Consider the following 23,038-nt stretch of genomic DNA (forward strand, 5'->3'; position numbering starts at 1 on the left):
CTCTCTCTCTTTCTGTCTCACTCTCTGTCTCTCTTTCTGTCTCTCCTTCTTTCTCTTACTCTGTCTCTTTCCTTTCTCTCTGTCTCTCTCTGTCTCTCTCTTTCACGCTCTCTCGCTCTGTCTCTCTCTTTCTCTATTTCTTTCTTTCTCTCTCTCTTTCTGTCTCTCTCTCTGTCTCTCTCTTTCTCTCTGTCGCTCTCTGTCTCTGTATTTCTCTCTGCCTCTCTTTCTGTCTCTCCTTCTTTCTCTTACTCTGTCTCTCCATCTCTTTCTCTCTGTCTCTCTCTTTCTCTCTCTTACTCTGATTCTCTCGCTCTGTCTCTCGTTCTTTCTCTCGCTCAGTCTCTCTCTGTCTCTCCCCATCCTTCGCATAAATATTGTGTCAAATGTAACACCCGAAATCTCACTCTCAGTCACTAATGAAAGAGGGAAAGCTGCATGAAAGACACAATTATTGCCACTTAGTGAGAATGTGTGCAGAGGTAAAAAGAAGTAACATTAAACATTAAACTGCTAAAGTAATTTACATGTGTCACTCACAATCATTTACTGTATAGAGGTCTGCTCAATTGGAGTGATTGCCTATGATTACTTGTCTTTGTATTGCTTTTCGAAACTCAGCACATGTAAATGAGCAAAGTTAATTTCGAGTTTTTGCTGAAAAATGACAATAATCTTACAAATTTGATGATGGATTCGTAATTATACATCTCAGAATATTATTTTTTAGTCCCATTTTGTCCCAATTAAGAATCTACGACTAAGCTTCCTCTTACCGACCATAATACTTGATCGCACATGTTCTACTGTCTTGACAAATAAGAGTGCTTCTTACATGTATATCTCAATAATAAAAAAAGAAAAGTTCTGCTTAGAGGCACATTTGTCAGATTTTCATAACGGAAATGGCAGCTGCAAGTTTGAGCGGAAAGACAGCGCATATTTATAAAAAAAAAAAAAAAAAACCGACATGCATTACCATTCGATCAATTCCAATCCCAAGTTTATATTACTTTTTGGTTTTGTGTTGTTGCTGTTTCCAATACAGACATGCTGATACCTGACAGTTGTTTTGCCCCGGCCCATCCTGCCCCCTTCTCCAAAAAAACATGCACGCAAAATATTGTTACATTTTGTCTCCTGTATGCCTGTCTGCACTCTGCACTTTTTCTTGTGTCTATCATTTTTCTCCCACATTCCCACTCGAACGTATTTTGCCCCGATGTTCTCATTTCCCTGGCCTGCGTCTCTCCCTGCCTCTCTCTCTCTCTCTCTTTCTCTCCCTCTGCTGTTTTCCCATGAGTTCTGATTAGCCTGCACACCCACTCTATCTTTAGGCACTCCAGTGGGATTTCAATTAATTTCATCGGAAAAAAAAAAGTGCCATATCATCACAATATACTATATACCTGTTTAATTAACTTCTGCTTTAATTAGACTCGGCCATGAGACTTGCTTGTGTGGATTTGGTGCCTGTCAAGAATTTTGGCTGGGCTGTATGACTCAGTGTTATTTTGTTTGAGATGCTCTTGACCATATTTTGCAGATTATGTGCATGGCTGAAATAAATCCGCTCTTTACTTTACTGCACAGTAGTAGCGTGGTAATAGGTTGGAAATATATTATTAACAAGAACATTCAAGCCATGATCATTTTCCATATAATTTTGCAGTGTCTGTCTATACAAGGTTAGGGAAGGAGATATTTTATGATTTGTGATATGACCATGAAATAGATTTCGTGTGTGTCCATAAATCCCCATGCTATTACAGTATATCTTATTTCAAGTCATTATAGCAAAAATACTTGCAGCCTGGATCAACATACAGTATTTCCTCACAGTGATCTGCTGATTCAACATTGATCAGGTGGAAGACTATCAAAACCATTCATCCAGTGATTTTCATCCCGTGACCCACTGAACACGGCACTCACCTGTTAAGAACTGAGCTGGACTACTTGATAGCTCTTGATTTTTCATGCTCACTTGCTTTGATCCATTCCCATACACCCTCCCCACCCCCTCGTGCGCATCTGCTCCTCTTTGCCCATTGTTTTCTTTTCTTTTTTTTCATATTTCATGGTCATTCTGTTGCAAGAGTAGCAAGCATTTATATCTGATTACAAAAAAGGAGGCACTCCAGAGACTAGCGCCTCTTTTTCTGGGGCACATGTTCATTAGGGAGAAATGCATTGGGCTCCTGACTCAGACAAACCTACTCAGTCCGGGCTCTTCAAAGGGGTTCAGCGCGAGTGTTTTATTTCTATAGATATTGTATGAATGATCATGTCTACAACACCTTGACATTGTGATTTATGCATCCAGCGTGCATTGACCTTCTTGTTAATGAGATTATTTTGTTTGATCCTCGTGTTCTCATTAGCGTTATTTCTCCTGATGTTTTTCTGTGTTACAGCCGTGCTTTTTTATATTGTCTTTTTCTGTCCCACTTCTCCCCTCCCCTCTCTAATTCTTTTCTCTTCTTTTTTCTCTATCTCAGTGCCAGCAATATCGCGAGCAGGCCTCTGTGCTAGAGAACCAGCCAACAGGGACTTTTGTGTTGCAAGTGCATGCCGTGGATGCAGATGAGGGAGCAAATGGAAAAGTCAAATACGGCTTAATGCACAGAGACAGTGCAATGGCTGCTTTCAGAATAAACCCAGAAACAGGTAGAGTGGTATTTTAAAAAACCCTCTGTAGTTGCTTTGTTTTCTTTGGTTTTTTTTTCCGGGGCTTTAGATTGAGATATAACTATATTAACTATAAACTACTGATGATATTATTGACTAGGACTGCAAGGCTGATAGCAGATTATCACAATTAACAAATCAAACAGTTATTTATGCTATGCTCTGGGAAGAACCAGGATCAGAGACACAGTTAGCTTGGGTGAGAGGTGTGAGTGAGAGGATTGTGGCTAGTGGTGTTCGTAGGGACAGATGGCGCAGATGTGCAGCCTCGCTCCAGTTCAATCTACTCCTGGGCAGCTGCGGCTACGTACATGGCTTACCCACAAGTATGGGGAGTGAATGAATAATGAAAATGCAAAGCAACTCAAACAACAAACATCCTGAATCCTTTGGGTTTTCTTAGGTGTAAAACCGGCAAACCCTTTAACTTAGACCTCTACCAACATGTTCTGAAATGCATGTGAATAGTTTAGCAGATCTCATTTCATTCTTCTCTCAAGATGCGCTGGATGTGTTTAAAATATGCACTGTGACTAGTATACAAAAATAAATCCAAATCCCAGTTTCAGAATGTTTCAAAATTGTGCATTGACTAAATTATTTAAAGCAGTACTATGTAACTCTTGCCCCTAGAGGCCATAAGCGCCACTGCAGGTGTTGTAGCATGTTTTTTTTACTCATTAATTGTCCGTGAGAGTAAATACTACGCTGACATAAAAGAGAAAGGGAGAGAGGGATATTGTACATCCAATTACACAATGGACATAATTTCACTCAAACTTGGCTGTAAATACTGTTTAAGTGGCGCTAGCCCGCAGTTAGCTTTGCCCGTTAGCCTGTTAGCTTCTTCGTGATTCTATTAGTGCGTATTGGCGACTCCGACCTGTAGGCAGCGAAGTTGCAAGTGTGGTTTTCTGGCCAGAGACACCAGGGGGAAATGAAAGACACCTCAATTATCCCATTAACACTTGTATTACTCCCAGAGGGACTATGAAAAGGATTTATTGAGGTAAAAAAGTTACTTAGTACTGCTTTAACTGCATAGATGTAATTGGTGTTTCCTGAAGATAATGGCCTGCTTCTGGCATAGTCCAGACTGCCGTTATATTGACACATGTATTAGTAGATGGGACTATTTATACTGACAAATATAAACAATGATTGTGGATGTCCTTATCCATTTTCTCCATATGTGCTGCCATACAGAGACCGATATGCCGTTTCTGCTCCAGTAAGGTGTCTGTCTATCAGTCATACACATTCAAGAGACATGCAAATATGAAAATGAGTTTTGAAATATTTATTTTATATTTATTAACAGTTGAGGGAAAACATCAGCAATGATTGACTCAAAAATATGTTAAATCCCTGTCAATAAGGAAGTTGAATCTCTGTTTATCCAGTCTGTGTGTGAGGTAGGAAGTAACCCACTGACTGATCATTCTTGTGTATTTACAGGGGAGATTGTGACAGCCAGACGTTTTGACAGGGAGCGCCAGAGAGAGTATTCAATTACAGTAACAGCCACAGACTGGGCCGAGGAGCCTCTCATCGGCATCTGCACGCTCACCATCCAAATACTGGACCAGAATGATAATAGCCCCAAGTTTGAGAATCTGCGCTATGAGTGTAAGTGCTGGACAGTCATTATGCATGCTGCTACAAGCTTCAAAATGAGTCATAAGACCACTCTAGCAAACAGGGTTCAGATTCATTTAAGGTTAAACAGCCCTTTAATTTCGGCCATTTAGCTTTATTGGGCATGTGTTGAGTCTGTGAACTCAGTAAATACGCCTTAATTATTTCGAGAGGAAAATATGTAGCAACAGAATATTAGATGATTATCATTTCCGTCTAAAAAATAACCCCCGTGGTCAGAGGCTCTTTAATTGCAGTGTTTTTATGGGTATTAACATATTGTAGAAGCAGGTTTATATTTATATTCCTTAGATGCATACTTATTTGTTTAACACACCGCTTTATAATTAATGCAACATAAACTATGCTTATCTTAAAGCCACCATGCATTTAAAAATCTAATCAGAACAGACATTGCATCGCTCAAAAACATTTTGGAAAATGCAAGAAGCATAAGTAATTTTTAAGTAAGTAAAACCATTTTGAAAAAACACCCTATACGGGGGTGAAACGTTGGCTTCTTGTTCAAATGTTACTCAAATGTAAGTTTTGTTTAAGTCAGAAGATTGAAGTACCAGGTAAGTCTCAGCTACTGTATGTTACCTCATATGTTAATTAACAGCTGTCCTTAAGTTCAAACATGGCCATAGATTGCCCTTTATAAAATATGAACGTAACCCTTTTAGATTTCCTGAGAGAAGACACGTTGGTGGGAACTAGTTTCTTGCGTGTGGCTGCCCATGATGACGACTTTGGCACTAATGCAGCAATCACATACTCCATGTCGGCTGAGCAGCCGGAGCACCTGCAGGTCAACCCTGTTACTGGATGGGTGTACGTGAACCAGCCCATCTCCCAGGTCTGTGCCAACTTATTAACACACTCTTCACACATTTACACACATACACTTGTGTCATATGTTCACCTGTGGGCCTGTGTCAACCAAACTAATGAATGAGCCACCTCCGACTGCCTGCTCCTCCCAATCTGGGCTATTCATACTCCCAGAGGCTCTGCATGTGAAGAGAACACTGAGAGAGATGTAGCAAGCCTAATTCAGGCTAAAACAACTGATTAAAAATAGATCTTCACAGGGTGGGATTCCAGTGCATGTCTTCTGATGGCTGCCAAATTGGTTCTATGTATAGAGTCTTGGATAGTTAATATAAAGAGAGAGCCATTTACTATTGTCTGTTCTTAACTTGGCACAAAATTCATTCATAATCTGCTGTATTAAAATTATTAGATACTTATTGATTAGATACTGACATAATATTAAAGTAGTATCAAGCTATAGTGGATATGCATTACATAATAAAAAGGAGAAAACCTTAATGTCATACTACTGCTTAAGTAATGCTAATTTATAGGAAAGCTGGAGAACAAGACGCTTTGTAATAGACATGTGCTGGAGTGTTTAAAAGTTGTTTCAACAAACGAGCGAACAAAAAGTTTGCTTGATTTGAATTGTAAAATAGCACGTGAACCCAAGTAGCCTCATAAACCATTTTTCCCCCCATCTAACATTTCCCTATTTGGCTTAGTTAAAGGTTGATTGATAATTTATGTAATTGGCTTCAACCTTTTTGAAGGTGTGTATTTTCACTGGAGAGGCACTCTTCTCCACCTCTTAGGCTCATGTAAAAAGAGAAAACGTGTTTTAGCTCTATAGTGAACTGTATAATTTATCACACTTCTTCACATCTTAGAGTCTCACCGTCTCATGCAATATTAAAAGCCGGATGACCAAAAAGTGTCTTAACAAAGCTAATGCATATTTTACTGCGGGATTCAGTAGTAACTGAAATCAAAGCTGAGTTACAATTATGTCACGTCTCTTGATTACTGTCTGTTTTCTATCGGGGGAATCTTCACCCCTCAACGAACCGTCAAGGGTGCAGTAAAGCTGCCAGTTGATTTCTCATTTGAACACTTTACAAGCTGAAATGAATTAATATTAACGATAATGGTTTGCGCTTGTATTGTGCTTTACAAGCTTGAGTTAACAAGTTTCTGAAAGCGTTGCACTGTAGTAAAATTCATTGACTTCATGCCCAGTGATGGTGAGCTGATGAACCACCACATTCATACAAGGACAGAACAACAGGATTCAAACTGCTCACCTCCCGATCATAGGACCAGCTAAGCCACCATCAACTAGAGATGCACTGATCCAGCCTTTTTGCTACTGATACTGAGGTTTGAGTATCTGCCGATATCCAATATTTACTGATATCAAGAGACTTTCTTAACAATGTATCTGAGTTCTCCATTTTAAGATCAATAAATGAATATTTTATCAAATCTAACAAGGATTACTGGACTTTTCTACACTAAAGATCTTCGGGGATATGACAGGCTTTAGATTACATTATTATAAACAACTCACATAAAAGTGATCTGATCATTACAAATATAGATCAATTATTTCTTTATTAGTCTACTTTAGGTATTTCTATCATAGTTTCTGACCCAGCCTTGATTAGTTTTCGTTAGCATTAGCACTTGCTTTAGCATACTGATGCTAACCATGGACTATTGCGCGGTGATCAAAAATACATTTACGGAGGTTAATACTAACTCAGAGGTTGAATTCTCCTGGTTCTACCCTTTAAAATTAGATTTATGTGGTAAAAGTTGTGTTTTTAAGGTGATGACAGCCAAAACGGGTATCGATTCAGTATTGGATATTTGTGGCTGATACCCAATATCATATATTTTCCAGTATCGGCTCCAACATTCGATACCGGTATTGGATCGTCAACCCAGTATCCGGTCGTTTCTCTAAAGCATACACTTTTTCTGTACTTTGTCAAACAGAATCTCTAAAGTGCAGCCTTTCTTTACATTCACAAAGTCATTCTGCACTGTGATTTGAATCCATTCTGGGGCCATAGTGTGTGGTCTCCAGCTATAGGGGTGTGCAGCACTTGCTCACAATTACTAATTTGATTGTCCTAAGAAGAGAAAATGTAATTCTAAAGTAAAGTGGGGATCCTTTTTATCTGACTGCTGCAGCACAATAACAGAGGGGACTGCAATTTGCATTGATAGAATACAGTTCATGGGTGAAACCTTACAACTGAATTACTGTTTGGCTATAACAATAAGGTGCACACTGAGTGCCGTGGCAGAGAAATGCAATTACCTTCAGCGGGGCCAAAAGACACATTATTTTTTCCCCTCACAATTTTACTCTTGATGTGGGCCTTATGATGATGTTGCGCATTGTCTAATTAAGATAAACAAAAACATACCCTAATGGCCTCTTAAGAAAATGTGTAGCTTCCCTGCAGTGTCCACTCTAATAATATGAGATTTCTTGAGCACAGTTTTTATCAGTTCATTCATCCAACAAAAACAATAAAACGTTGCGTGTTTTGTTTTCAGCATTTTGTGTCAAAACAATACAAAGACCAGAACAAGCGTAAAATGGAAGCAAATGAGAAAAATCCAGGCTAAAACTGAACTTCTGCACTTTTTCTTAGCTGCTGTGTGTTTGTTTTAATCTGTTATTGTATAGATACAGACGGCATCTCGTCATAGAGGGGGCGTGGCCTCGCAGAGGGGGAAAATAGAATCTTTTGGGAAACACAATTTTTCACTCTTTTTAGCCATTTTCTGGTGGAATATGAACTTATTTATCACATAAAAATAAAGTCAAGTGTAAATCGGGTCCATATGGATATTTTCTCACTGCAGATTGTTCAGTAGAAGTGAAAAAACGGCAGTTGTAGCTAGCGCTAGCTAACGTTAGCATTAGCCCGATGCCAACATGTAGCATCATGTTAGCATTCTCCGTTTTTTTATGTATTTATGGGCTGTTGAACCACTTTGCTCCTCTCCATATCTTTGTATCTTTATTTAGTAGAAAACTATAACAAATGCTGAATTATGAATATAGTTTTCTACTAAATAAAGATACAAAGATATGGAGAGGAGCAAAGTGGTTCAACAGCCCATAAATACATAAATAACGGAGAATGCTAACTTGATGCTTCATGCTAGCATTGAGCGAATGCTAACGTTAGCTAGCGCTAGCTACAACTACCGTTTTTTTCGCTTCTACTGAACAATCTGCTGTAAGAAAATATCCATATGGACCTGATTTAGACTTGACTTTATTTATGTGTAATAAATAAGTTCCTATTCCACCAGAAAATGGCTTAAAAGAGTGGAAAATTGTGTTTCTCTATAGATTATATTTTTCCCCTCGGTGAAGCCACGCCCCCTTCTGTGACGAGATGCCGTCTGTATCTGTACCGGTTATTTCAGATATCTACGCTTAATACTACAACCATACAAGAAGTGGAGGCAACGCCCAGATATTCAGTTATATATTGTTGACGTATTTTATTAGGATGCACAATGGTGTTTGCCAGACAAAAAAAAAAACATGCATAATTATTCTCATATGACAGCAATGGATTCTATCTTTGCATTTGCTTAATTAAAATATCTATTTGACAGTGTAAAGTCACATATCATGGCTACAAAAACACTACGCCTTCTGCTTTGCGGCCACTATACTGTGCAGATCTACGCTCCGCATTTGTATCTGTAGTCATCATTCTTCTAATTAGCGGTGATAAAATAATCCTTAGCCTTCAGTTTGTCGCCTCACTGACTGGACTAACGCTGTGTCTGCAGAGGACCTACATCACACGAGAAATCAGCGCAGCAGACGGGGGAAACCGGAGCACTTCTGTGGAGCTGGCTGTCACCATCACCAATGTAAAGAATCAGCCTCCTCAGTGGGAGCAGGACAGCTATTACGTGACCATTCCAGAGAATACCGCCAGAGACACTTCTATAGTGGTAATGCTTCACATTCAGCTGGAGAAAGCGTATCTCACTTTCATTATTAATTATATCAGCCCCATTTTTGTTTGCTCTCCTCGTCAAGGCTAACAGTGTGCACAATACTCTGACAAGGTGGTTTCAGAGTAGTGAGTGCCCGGAGTCAGTAGCAGTGAGCTAATCTGATGCTCTAGGTGAAATATTTGATTAGATTGCATGTCAAACACCACTTTTGCGACTTTGGCTAATTAAAACCTTTCAGAGTGTCTCCTTTGATGTGAAAAGTATATCCGTGTCAATCTGGAGATTACTTTTCATAAATATTTTTCTCCCAAGGTCTCTGCAAGGGGATTCGTGCAGCCAGACTAGTTATATTATTGGAGAGAAATCAGTCTGACAGTGGCTTTCAGCTTGTCAATTATATTCAAAAGATGCAGTGCAAAGGCCTTACAAAACACCCATTTTCATCCTGTGGCATACTCTTTAAACTCTTGCAGATACAGTGCAATCATGTTTTTTTTTGTTTCTAATGGGCCAAGTTATTACATTTTTGGTGTTGAACCTATTTTCTATTGTGACCTACTTCTACAAATGATAACACTAAAGAGCTATTTAAGATTTTAAGATACTGCACCGTGGACAGTTTGTAGTCAAAATGATGTTTCAATAGGGCTGCACTATTTCAAACAATCAAAAAGAATATTTTTTTGGAATAAAGATTCCTTTTACAGTGCATATTTCATATATAACATGTCAGGAGTATTAACATTTGCGAGAAGACTGAAAAATTTGCTGCTGACGTTATTCAAGAATCTCATGTTTTTTTCCGAATGTGCTTATAGAGGATTATAATGTTTTCTACATGATACATCCTTATATACTATCAACTGTGTGTTTTCAGTTGATAGTATATTGTCTAAAGAGACGGTGTCTTCGCGATCTTCCAAATTGCAGTTATTGAAATTGTCATTTTAATTGCCATTATTTGTGCATTCCTGTATTTCAACACCTAAAATGAATTGCAGACTCCTGTGTGGAGCACAACAAAGAAGTGATAATCCATTTGAGATGAAGGCCATACCACGAAAAAGGCACTGAAAGATTGATTGCTTTGGATTCTCACTGTTAGAGAGAGACATTGTTTAATCGCTACATAGATTCAGGCCATGATGAGTTCAAGGCACTATTTACATGCTACTATTGTGAGACTGAATATTGTATCTTTGGTAATTCTTTATTTACAAATACAATGCAATAGGAGTTGCCTTGAGCAGTCAATCAAAAGGGATGCTAAAGCTACTTGAGCTTAGGCTGGAGAAAAGTATATCCAAGAGCTTTCCCCTCATTATAACGTTTACTCAGTTCAGCATTCACCACATAACGCATTTGTCTTTTCTTCTGTGCTGCCTTATCCTAAACCCCATCTGTTGCTTTCCCAGACCATCAAGGCAACTTCTCAGCTCGGCGACCCAAGGGTGACTTACAACCTAGAAGATGGGATGGTGCCAGAAACGAATATGCCAGTTCGTTTTTACCTTTCTCCGAACCGGGAAGACGGATCAGCCTCCATTTTGGTGTCAGAACCACTGGATTATGAGACTACACCATCTTTCTCGTTGAAAGTTCGAGCTCAGAATGTGGCTGCTGTCCCTCTTGCTGCTTTTACTACTGTTTATGTCAACGTCACAGGTACTTTATCAGTGCAAATCAATGCATATTTCATTGTACCAAGTGCAAATATCAAACACTCCAGGTTAGCAATTTAACAGCCATTTAAAGAGAACAAGACACTAAATTATGAATATGCCCCATGCTTATCTCAATAACGTTTACCTCATGCGGTAATTCTCTTACTTTGTAGATGTCAATGACAATGTGCCGTTTTTCACGTCCTCCATCTATGAGGCTTCAGTGACAGAAGGTGCTCAGATTGGAATGTCTGTGCTGCAGGTGTCTGCCTTTGACAAAGACCTGGGTCTGAACGGAGAGGTCTGTACTCATATATTTCTATTTTGTACTTGTTATTCAGACTATTCAATCTCACCTAAGCAATTTCTCTCTTTCTTCTGCTCTGCAATTATTGTAATGCTGCAAAGCGCAGTTGATTGTCAAACCATAATGCCTTCTTGGAAGCTTTTGTTCATAGTTGTCATGGTTGTTAAGGTAGCTGCTGCCGCTGCAGCTGACTGACAATGAGGACGTTTGCAGGACTGAAAATTGATCAGTTCTACCAACTAGAAACGGGGCATTCTCCCATCTATTCAGAAGCTCTTCATTTAGTTTGGTTAATTTATTCGTTTCATTTTATGTGCTCCACAGATCACTTACACTTTACTGAGTGATAGCAGTGGTGACCACGCTCTGTTCCGTATAGACCCAATGCTTGGAATCATCTACACAGAGGCGGTATTTGACCGTGAGGCACGGAGCTCCTATCTGCTGGAGGTCCAGTCTGAGGATGGACAGGAGTCTGCACGACCTGGGAAAAACAGGCAATCTAATTCAGGTTAGCTCCATTTTTAGAGAAGATAAACACTGAAACGTTGCTTATTACCAAATCAGCAATCAGTTGTGCAGTTTGTGACTTCCAAAGTTGTATTTTAAAGCACCATGGCTGAGCCATATAAAGTAACTTTCACTCTGCACCAGCTTTCAATTATCAGTCATGTACCCATTGAGATTGTTTTATAGAAATTATTAATTATTGTTGACACACAGCCATTTTAAACCAACTATACTCTCTGACTCCAAACTTGCATGTCTTTTTCTGTTTTCGTGGGTCAAGATTTAGCCTATGATGAGTGTTTCTTGTGTCCTCTCCATGGCTCCCCAGAATTCACTAAGCCAATGTCTGTGTCCAGTGTGATGTAATTGATGTGTACTCCAGAGTGGCTCTTTGCAAATGTTTGTGATGGAGATATTAGGGGTAAAGGGTGATGTTCCGGATCTGCAAAGCCCTCTCTCTGGGGCTGTCAAGGCTGCTTAGCATTTGCAATGAGCCTTAGCTGTGTCTTGCGTATCTGCACATCAGGAAGAGCTCATCTCGTCTGCAAACATTACTTGTCTCGCAGCCTTACCCTTGGGATTCACCTAGAAGTAAAGTGTTGGAACAAGCACAGAGAATAGTGGCACATTGCACCTCTTAACACAAGAGAATTAAATTAAGATGCCACCTCTGAGCTTTGTGACCAGATAATTTCTCTCCAACTAAAGAAATAAACAGAATTATGAGGAGGGCACAATAAGACACAAACACTTGTCATCTTATAAATATTTAACCTCCCAGTAGAGAGGCTCTCTATCTGCTCACTGAAAAAAGATCCTCCTGTTGACGAGGTTCCACCTTTATCACTTTGGTGCGAACAGTTACTACACACTTGGCAAGATTAATAATTTATGTCACTTAAGGTTCATTCTCTGTGAATAATGCTTTGTCTGATCCTGTGGCACGAAGCCACACTATTTCAAAGCAGACACAGATAAAAATAGTGAAATCAATGAACAGCTGTATCGTCACGAGCAGAAATAGTGGGCGCACTGTGACTGTGGGTGTTAACATGAGCTGTAACTTTTAATCTAATTTCATTTCTTCATTCCTGTAGACACAGCATATGTGCGGGTTTTCATCAGCGACGTCAACGACAACAAGCCACTCTTCGCACAGAGGCTGTACGAGGTTGGCGTCGACGAGAATGCAGATGTGGGCCTGACTGTTGTCAGCGTTAGTGCTAATGATGAGGATGAAGGTGCGTATATGTCTGAGCAGACTGCAAACCAGAAAGGTCCCACAGAGAATTTGAGTTCAGCTACTTCCTAAAGGTTATGAAATCCATCCAACCGGAACCAATAAGAAAGTTTTGTAAGCCTCTTTGAAACTCCCACAAAAGTTTCTGTACTGCATTGATTTTCATTTTACACCTGAATCCCTCTTTTTTTTAAATATTTTGGCAGCTTATCACTCATTCTTTCTCCCGTGAGTTCTTGCCAAGTCGGCACATTTATTTTTTGCAAGCATTTTTCTTTGTAGCAATATCATTAAGTGACCCTCCGAGCTGTGTTTCCCTATATGCGCCGCCGAAAACCGTGCAGTGTGCCGGATTTAGCAGCATTCATCAGAGTGCTCGGTAATGCAATGTAGCACATATGTTCCAAAAAGACTGACACGCTCCCACACAGTAGGTGGGCGGGATTTAACCAATAAAGCAGTTGCTCATGCTTAGTGCAAGCGCAGCCTCAGATCCTTTATCAAGCGTGTTTGGGTCCGTTAATCAAGTATTTATGGAGAGCGGGGGTGCAGCTTAGACTGGGCTGCTGTACTAATGATGAATAGCTGTGGCACAACACCGGCCCCCCCCCAATATTAAACTTACAATACTACTGCGCTTGTGCCTAAGAGGCCACAATCAATCTGTCTTGTTTAAGAGCCTCCACCCAGGGCTTTGACTGGTTAAGCCTGCCAGTTCACAGTGGGAGGCAATGAAACACTTTGTCAGCCGGGCTAGTGTTAATAGTGCAGATTAGTGTATTTACATGGGATTGGAGGTATTTGAACCCAACAGGATGATTGAAAGTGCGGACTATACAAGAGCTGGAGATCATCTTATCGCCTGCCAGTGTTCGCAGCAGATTGGACGGTCCATAGAGAGGAGATAAGGTTACATATTGACTTCTTCTTTAAACTATGTTCTCCACCTTCTCGCAGGCTTTGAAAAAAAAATCCCTGGAGTATGCCACTGGTGTGCAGTGCGCTACTTTTTGCTCTTGTGCACCCCGTCTACTTTTTTTTAATTAGAATCTGATTAAAGTGGAGTCGACGAGGTACAAAGTTTCGATTTAATTAAGCAATCAAAACAAGTGGGGAATACATGAAAACCTATAAGGCTTGGGTCTTGGAAGGAAATGAGGTGTAATATCCAGCCTCCTGTTACTCCTTACTACTGGTCCATTGTGGTAAGGAAGGAAAAAAAAACATCATTAATTTAACTAGATTCAGACAATACATTCTGCAGTTAGTTTCACCATTAAATACTGTAAATAGGCATTTAGTCCATTTTTTTTAAGCATCCCCTATTGTGCCTTTTCATTTTTTTCTTACTTTTGCGAGTTAGAAAACGTTTGTTCATATAAAAGGTCTCTAGTGTTGCATAGCTCAAAGTCTCAGTCAAGCAGTGAAATTTTTACATTTCTCAGCGGCCTTGAAGCTCTCATACAATATGATGCAATAAAAGAAAACATAATAGTTCTATATTAAAGGCTTTGGGCTTTAATCATGCCTTAGTTATCCTTTGACTAAGCTACAACATAACCAAACCACTGCCAAACACTAAGGAAACAACGTGATGATCGTGTGAATGTTTGGGAATCGTACAAAATGTGTAATCCAATTAAACACACGCTATTATCCTCAAATGATTAATCAATGAATAAGCATGTGGAAACAATTACAGTGAAAAAAAAAAAAAAAATAGGATTTCTCCTTTTCTACCCTAATCCGTCTCCTGCATTTCCCTCAAACCTGGCGTAGGGGCCAACGCCAAGCTGCGGTACCAGATAACGTCGGGGAACAAAGGTGGCGTTTTTGACATCGAGCCAGAAGTGGGCACCATCTTTATCGCGCAGCCGCTGGACTATGAGCGGCAGAAGAGGTACAAGCTGCTGGTCCTGGCCTCGGACGGCAGGTGGGAGGACTACGCGGCCGTGGTGGTGACGGTGGTTAATAAGAATGATGAAGCCCCGGTGTTCTCGATGAACGAGTACTACGGCTCAGTCACGGAGGAGCTCGACGGGTCACCAGTGTTTGTGCTGCAGGTGAGGGGCTAAAATCATGCGCTGACATCCCACTGCTTCACCGTAATTACAGTAATCCATAGATGTGTCATTACCCACATTGACTTCTGCTGCCAAGAGTCTGAGTAGCTATTTCTGAGGGACAAGTGCGGATTCACATTTTTGACACATTTTGGCTACAAATTGGTCATATTTCATGCACTGTTTTTCACGGTGGAAATATTATGAGATTATTTTTCCGGTTAGCTGGAGAGACTGTAGTGATTTATTCTCTGTTGGGAAATTTAGCAAGAGAGAACGTCAAAGCTGCTCCGGGCCAGATGCAAGAAAGCAACCTGATCAAAGCTCAATGCTTTGATTTAGGTGGTCAGGAAATAGAGCACTTAAATAGGGCTGTCGACAAAATACAGAGGCGGCGAAGACCCGGGTGACAGCTGAATAGAGATAAGAGGAAATTGCAATTTGGGTTTGTGACTGTGTGAAAGAATATCCATTTTCTTAAGGTGCCTGTTTATCTGCGCAGGTGACGGCCTCTGACCCGGACAAAGACGCCGACCAGGGGGCCATACGTTACTCTATTCACGGCCAAGGCGCTGAGTCACACTTCATGATCAATGACCTGACGGGGGAGATGTACGCCCAGCGCACCGTGGACCGAGAGGAGCGTGCTGTGTGGCGCTTTGTAGTCATGGCGACCGATGAGGAAGGCGAGGGTCTTACGGGCTTCACTGATGTTATAATCAATGTGTGGGACATCAATGACAATGCGCCCGCCTTCTCCTGCGCGCCGGATAATTGCCACAGTAGCGTGCCGGAGAATTCCCCTCCCGGAACATTTGTTGTGGAAATGACAGCTGTAGACCTTGACGACGCAGCTGTCGGACAAAACGCAATCTTGACATATCGGATTATTGAAAACGCTTATAACGCAAACAACGCACAACTTTTTGCTATGGATTCCAGCACTGGCACCATATCTGTTTCGGCAGAGGGTCTGGACCGGGAGACTGCCGAAAGCCACCGTTTGGTCGTCGAGGCCCGGGACGGCGGAGGTATGACGGGCACCGCGACCGCCACCGTGCTGGTCACTGACATCAACGATCACGCGCCAAAGTTCAGGGAAGACTGGTGCGGTGCCAGGATACCCGAAAGCACCGGTGTTGATGCTTTGGTGCTGGATTTGAGCGCGGTGGACCCTGACGCCGGCACTTATGGGCAAGTCTCTTTCAGCATCGTGGCAGGGGACCCGGAGCAAAAGTTTTACATGGTCAGCCACAGGTTGGAGAAGATGGGTACGCTGAGGCTGAAGAAGAACGTGGACTTTGAGAAAACAGCGGATCAGAGGTTCAATCTCACGATCAAAGTGGAGGATTCAGACTTTTCTAGCTTTATTCACTGCGTGATCCTAGTTGAGGATGAGAATGATAACAGCCCAGTTTTTGACCCTGTGTCTCACCTGCTCACTCCGATTCGGGAGGACATAGCTGTCGGCACCCGCATAGTCCAAGTTGTAGCCACCGATCTGGACTCAGGCTTGAATGGAGACATTTATTACACCATTCATCCCCGGTCGGACCCATTTGGGCATTTTACAGTCAGCCGAGCCGGAGTCGTCACAGTTGGTAGGCCGCTGGACAGGGAGGCGGTGGCAGGTTACGATCTGGTTGTCATGGCGACAGACCGGGGCACCCCTGGCCTGACTGGCAGCGCCACGGTCCACTTGCAGCTGCTGGACTTGAATGACAACGGGCCGGAGCTGGAGACGGACTACGCGCCAGTGCTGTGGGAGAACAGTCCCGCTCCTCAAGTGGTCTGGCTCAACAGCAGCAGCGATCTGCTCCGCGTGGTGGACCGGGATACGCCTGAACACGGGCCTCCCTTCTCCATACTCCTGCCGCCGCATTACTCCACCGACTTCCACCTGCAGGATCACGGGAATGGCTCCGCCACGCTCACAGCCCTGCGGGGATTTGACAGGGAACGGCAGAGGGAGTTTCATTTACCTGTCATTATGATTGACAGCGGCCGTCCTCCAATGACATCCACAAGCACCCTCACCATCACTATCGGAGACCTGAATGATAACGCACATCAGGCCGGGGAGAAAGATGTTTATGTGCATAGCCGCAAGGGTGAGTTGCCTGTTTTTCTTCATTTCATTTGACTTGCCACCTATATTTTTTTTTTGCTACAAAGAATCTCTATACAGCGTTTCAAAATAGAGAAGAAACTACAGTATAAAGTTTCCCGTCTCATACCTTTGCAGCGCCGTCTGGAATACATAATTGCTCTCCTCCTTTTAGATTCTGAGAGTGTTTTGTTATGGTAATATCATTGTCAAATCCTCTCTCAAGCCCGCAGCATTCTCCTCTTGCCAGTCTTACGTGCCTAAAGCCCATTTGAACATCCTATTATGATAAGAATCACAAGTCTTTTTTACTTCCCTCCCTTCAGGTAAGTTAGTTAGGCTTGTTGACTTGCTAGTGTTTTGATCGCACACTCATGCTACATGACAGTTTTGGTAATTGTGGAAAACAGACGCTCAGTGATTCATCCGGGCTACCATTGTTTATCCAGCTGCAGTACTCTGGCACTGCAGGTCGATAATAACATAATCCATACTGAGATAGCCGCGCTTCCTTAAGCTCCCCGCTCTCTGAAGTGGAGCACTGAGAGTCTATTCATTCCAGCAGTGGGGGCTCCACACAGTTATGAGCATAATAAGTAGAACAGAACACAAGAATGCAAGATAAGGAGAAGAGAGGGACCGGAAGATAACTACGGGCATCAGCAGATTCTGTCCAGACGTAATCAATGTGTGTGTGTGTTTACCTCAAACAGGGAAGAAGGCAAGTGCGGTGCTTGGGAGGGTATATGCCCCAGATCCTGATGACTGGGACAACAAGACCTACACACTGGAGGCAAGCGCAGCCAAGTAAGAGCTCCTTTGTTAAACACATAGCTGTTCTTCCCGACAAACACACTGATCTCCAAATGTGCCGCCCAAGTACAAAATACAAAAACGCTAAAGAAATACAGCAGCGGAAGAATTGCCAGCGGTGTAGAATGTGGAAAATAAAATAAAAAAAAGCTTGTGAAGTCAGCGTTTTGGAGCTGGATTTGTGTCGTAATAATGCCTTTTTTCAGGGGTGTCACTCCTTTGCACGCATATTCCTTAACGCTCCTTATCCGAGATCCAATTCGGTGGCCTCACATCCACCGTCCATTGTCCAGCAGTGCCTTTAATCACCAGTGACTGCTATTCTGGAAAATGTGATCAAAGTCAAACAAACCAAGTAATCCGACTCCATCTGTGTAATGCTGTTCAACTGGAGCGGCTTCACAGACACAGCCCGACTCCAGCAGGGACCTTGTGCAACTGTTCTGTATTCACACCCTCTGGATCAGATTAGAAATGCCAATTGAATTTTGTTTTATTCATCTAACAAATTCAGGTAGTTACCAAGACAACGATCAAGTTTATTTAGCAGATTATTTTTTGGCTTTTATACTTTACTACGATGAATACTCCCTGGACGAATGAGAGGCTTCACAAACATATTTTTTGGCTTATATATAAATATGTCTCTTCCTGCCATTGGCGGTTCTGGCGTCCTCACTCACAATGCTTGGCGGTTCTGGCCCCCTCACTCACAATGCTTAAAGGCACTATTTTTTTTTTTCTAGTAATGGACCCAAATTAGTTTTCTCCTCCTTTAGTATATTGCAAGGGAGTTTTCTACCATTTCAGTGAAAGTGACCCTGTATAGTGACCCTTTTGTGAAATATATATAAATATATATTTTGCGCCGATAAACTCATCCCTGTGAAAAATTGTGATGCTAACAATGTGTCAGGAAAGTTAGGAAAGGGTTAAATCTCTGGCATCATCATCATCATCATCATCATCATACATACCAAAATTTGGGGAGTCCTTACCTCAAGTGGAGGAGTTCAAGTATCTCGGGGTCTTGTTCACGAATGAGAGACGGATGGAGTGTGAGATCGATAGACGGATCGGTGCGGCGATCCGTCTATCGATCTGTGACTCTAGCTCGTAATGACTCTACTACGAGCTCCTCCACGTTGAAAGGAGCCAGCTGAGGTGGCTAGGGCATCTGTTCCGGATGCCTCCTGGTTCCAGGCATGTCCTAGTGGGACAAGACCTCGTGGATCCAGGGCACGCTGGTGGGACTATGTCTCCGAGCTGGCCTGGTGTCGCCTCAGGGTCCCCCCAGAACAGCTGGAGGAGGTGTGTGTGGACCGGGAAGTTTGGGCATCTCTGCTGAGACTGCTGCCCCCGCGACCCGGCCCCAGATAAAGCGGAAGAAAATGGATGGATGAATTTTTGATAGTGTAAACTAAATTCTGACCAAATGTCATGTTTTTTTTAAAATGCTGTTGCAAAAATGTTGTGTGGATCAAGAGGATTTTATGCTCAAGTGTTTATTTCAGAGAGATGCAGGACATACAGATTAAATTGAATAAAAAGCTCAAAAGGCTGGATCTTAAATTATAGCAGCAGGCTGTGCTCATAGTGCTGTTCTCCAAGTCTGTACCAGACAAAAGGCGCAAAGGAGGGACAGCACTGAACAGGCGAACAGGCTGTTAGTGATTTTGTTATTCCTACCTGTCTTTTCTTTCCTCAACTGTCCCGCTGTTTTGAGGGAGCGCCTCAGCTGCTCTCCTATAGTTTCTGCGCTGATGAACAGAAGCATGTGTAGCAGCACGTGAGCGCTGTTTTGTTTATTTGGCGCCATGCGTATCGGCGCATGAGTAGCCTATTCGCCGCATAAGCAGCGCGGGCCGTAACTTTGCAAACATGGAGCCTTTGTAATGAGAGGGGCGTGTACCCGCTGTTGTGGATCAGCTGTTGTGGATCTGCAGCCGCTCCGCTCTGCAGCTTTATAATTGCCGCGGTTTAAAGAGGCCGCAGCGGCGCACGGCGATTCTGCTTGAAGAAATGCCACCCCTCGGACAATGCGACCACCCATGTCGCCCATACAAAAAAAACGCCACTGCTCCCACGCTCAAGTATACATAATAAACATCACAAAACATGTCAAACTGGGGACAAGTTTTTTAGCACAATCTTAATTTCCAATTGTGTTAACTAAGTTCTTATGAAGAGGGTGTCTATCGGCACTTTAAGTTCAGGTACAGCCCATCAGTTCAATTGCTGTTCTGCTCTCTCTCTATTCCCCTGTCTGTAAAAGAGTCTTCTTGTCTTGTTCCCATCTCTCACTGTAGCTTTCCACTTCTACTTATCACTTTATGCTTTTCTCCTCTTCCCAGGTACTTCAGTCTGAACCGGAGCAGTGGAGAGCTGACCCTGCGACAGAACACTCCTGTTGGCAGCTATTGGCTCAAAGTCGCGGTGTCCGATGGGGTTTGGCCCGATGTGATGTCTGGGGTTAGAGTACACATCAGGGAGCTGGAGGAAAAGGCTGTGCAGTCATCCGCCTCACTGCAATTGACAGGTAATCACACGTGGGCAGAAACCATTGAATTTATGTTAATGCCATTAAATCAAGTGTGCTTAAAGAACAGTAATATGTAAAAACACTGACAGCTCTGTCATAATGAAACAAATTATGATTACAGCACCCTGTTACTGAAACTGGGAACCTTTGTTACAAATTAATTTGCTCCTGATCCAACCATACTGCCTTGTGAATGCACGATCTTGTCAGATCATGGAAGCTGAGCAGGATAGGGCCCGGAGACCGCGGGGGAATACCAGGATGCTGGTGTTCGTGAGTGGTTGGTGTTGGTGAGAGGGTTCGTTGGCGCATCCGTGCTTCTCTCAGTCTAACCCTGGGGAAACTGGCAACATAGCTTAACACCACAGGCTATGAAGTGAATGAAAGCCCCCCTCCCTTGTGTGAAACACTTTGGGTCACTTGTGTTATGTGAAAACCACTTTACAAAATAAGATTACGTTCTTTTATTACATTCACGCGTAAGGTATTTGAACAAGTTTTGTTTGTTTTTCCTAGAATAACCTAAAATAAGGTTACGTTCCCGTCCCTCCCTTAAGCTTTATGCAGCAAATGCCCGAAAGATAGTAAATTACATATGACGCATTTTTGTTATTATTAAGTTATTTTTCACTTATAGTTAAATGAACACATTTTCACACTTTCCTTTTCAATATCTGTAATTATCTCCTTTACAGTACTTTACTTCTTATTTTGAGTGAATTCTCTGCTATTCAACATGTTAATTATGCTATATTTTCTTAATCAATAGCAAGCAGTGATATTTTGACCTGGCAGTTTATAACATGTAATGGTTGTTTTTACAAAGTAATAGGATTTCCCTGTGCACTTGCTCGACACAATCGCTTCCTCGCTCTTTCTTTGTTGTCACTGTTGTTGTTAAATTCCTTTATGAAGCTAATTTTGAGAGAGCCAGCATCTGCCACAGGCATGGATAAATTGGTACTTTCTATTCAATGATTATCATCTTGTCAATCTAGTTAACACACAAATAACAGGCTGTCACACATTGCTTTTTCTTCTTGCATTATTTAACATTACTAAGCATTGTTAAACGGGCAGTCCCACTAGATTGTGGTAATAGTTTTCTTATTCTTCAGTTTTCTCCAGACTCTGAAGTTTATGTTGAGGGTGTTCATTTTTCTGTCAGTCTCACTGAGCAAATTGGAGTTCTAAAGGTCAATTTGGAAGTGTCAGGTAAAGTCCTTGACATTTAAAAGCCATTTTGCGATCAGAGTCGAAGGCTATTATGAATGCCACTGTCTCAAAGTCATTATCATTTTTTGAGATTAAGGTTGACTACTGCATACATTCTCCTCTGCATATTATTGGTAGGTGGTAACAAAGTAGAATAAGTAATTACTATAATTATATAAATAGCAACAACGTTTTTCAGTGAAGACACATATTATGCCTCTTCACGTCATCAGTGTTCATTCAAAGACCGGATAATAAGTCATTAAAGTGGATCGATATAGAAAGATGTTATGTTTCCTCTGGTGTTAATGGGATGAAACTCTGCTGACTTTGATCAACACTCTAGTTGTCATTGATAAGTCTGTCGGTCTTACTTCGTGTTCCTTTTCTCCCTTTGTCTCCTGAAGGCATTACAGCAAGAGATTTTATCGACTCTCGCGTCGAGGGGAAGAGTCGGCTGGAGATGTTCTGGGACTTCCTGTCTGAAGCGCTGTCCGTCAGAACGGCAAGCATCAACATTTTCAGCATAGCAGACAGAGGGGAAAAAGTGGTGGACATTCATTTCTACGTGCTAACTGATCAGGGATATGTGCGCCCAGAGAAACTGCATGGAGTCCTCGCTGCTCATAAAAAGAAGGTACAAATCCCGTCCTGTCGGTTAGATAGAGATCAATGCTCATATATCAAGTGATACACTCAAGAGCTACAGGGGAAGAGATAACACTGCTTTTTATCTGCCCTCTTATTTTCTCACCAACTCTCGTGTGTGAGCTGCCTCGCACTGTCATGTTTTCTTGTCTGCATGGTTAATTTTGCCAAGTCTTATCTATCTGCTATTACGATTAACAAACAATTTGTAAATAGGCCAGAGAACAATTCTTTATTTCAGCAGAACAGTCTTTAAATAGTTATTATTCACATAGAGCACTGACTGTTACATTCTGTGCTTTATTGCGTTATCAATTAAAGTGTTAGATTTAGAAAATAGGACACATTTGGTTTTATTGCCAAATCAAAATAGCGTAGCATGCATTTCTGTCTGCTCCGGTTTCCCCCATCAACCCAAAACATGCACATTATGTGATTGTGATCCTTAGCCTGACTGAAGTTATGAGTAGGATGGGTCAAATGGGAACAATACATTACAATACATAAATTTGTAACTTTTGTACATTTGACGGTACCATAGGTTTTTTTTTTTTTTTTACCATACATACATTTTACTGTATGTAATGTAATGCATTTTACTTTTATAGAATTGGAAGAAAAGTAATATATTCTAACACAGGTGCATTGATTATTAGTATCGACAATGCTTAGGATCATCTGCTGTTTTTAAGACTTGTTTTAATTAGAGATAATATGCTTGAGGAATGCATTTAAAGCCACACCGTGTAGAATATTACCCAAAAAATAAAATTGAA

The 23,038-nt window shown here is 41.6% G+C and overlaps 1 protein-coding gene across 2 annotated transcripts in view; it reads left to right on the top strand.

Annotated features, from left to right (window-relative positions):
- LOC306971833 (neural-cadherin-like) overlaps positions 1 to 23,038 on the top strand; it is a 98,665-nt gene that overhangs the window by 50,778 nt on the left and 24,849 nt on the right. For both annotated transcript variants that reach the window (XM_079568231.1, XM_079568232.1), the window contains exons 9-21: positions 2,502 to 2,670; positions 4,150 to 4,320; positions 5,016 to 5,188; positions 8,980 to 9,147; positions 10,569 to 10,818; positions 10,991 to 11,118; positions 11,449 to 11,635; positions 12,732 to 12,875; positions 14,654 to 14,937; positions 15,440 to 17,048; positions 17,758 to 17,851; positions 20,212 to 20,396; positions 22,022 to 22,251. In XM_079568231.1, the coding sequence (XP_079424357.1) occupies positions 2,502 to 2,670; positions 4,150 to 4,320; positions 5,016 to 5,188; positions 8,980 to 9,147; positions 10,569 to 10,818; positions 10,991 to 11,118; positions 11,449 to 11,635; positions 12,732 to 12,875; positions 14,654 to 14,937; positions 15,440 to 17,048; positions 17,758 to 17,851; positions 20,212 to 20,396; positions 22,022 to 22,251 (3,792 nt within the window). The remainder of the gene's footprint in view (positions 1 to 2,501; positions 2,671 to 4,149; positions 4,321 to 5,015; positions 5,189 to 8,979; positions 9,148 to 10,568; positions 10,819 to 10,990; positions 11,119 to 11,448; positions 11,636 to 12,731; positions 12,876 to 14,653; positions 14,938 to 15,439; positions 17,049 to 17,757; positions 17,852 to 20,211; positions 20,397 to 22,021; positions 22,252 to 23,038) is intronic.

This window comes from Gobius niger (assembly GCF_951799975.1).
Source record: "Gobius niger genome assembly, chromosome: 12".
Classification (NCBI taxonomy): domain Eukaryota; kingdom Metazoa; phylum Chordata; class Actinopteri; order Gobiiformes; family Gobiidae; genus Gobius; species Gobius niger.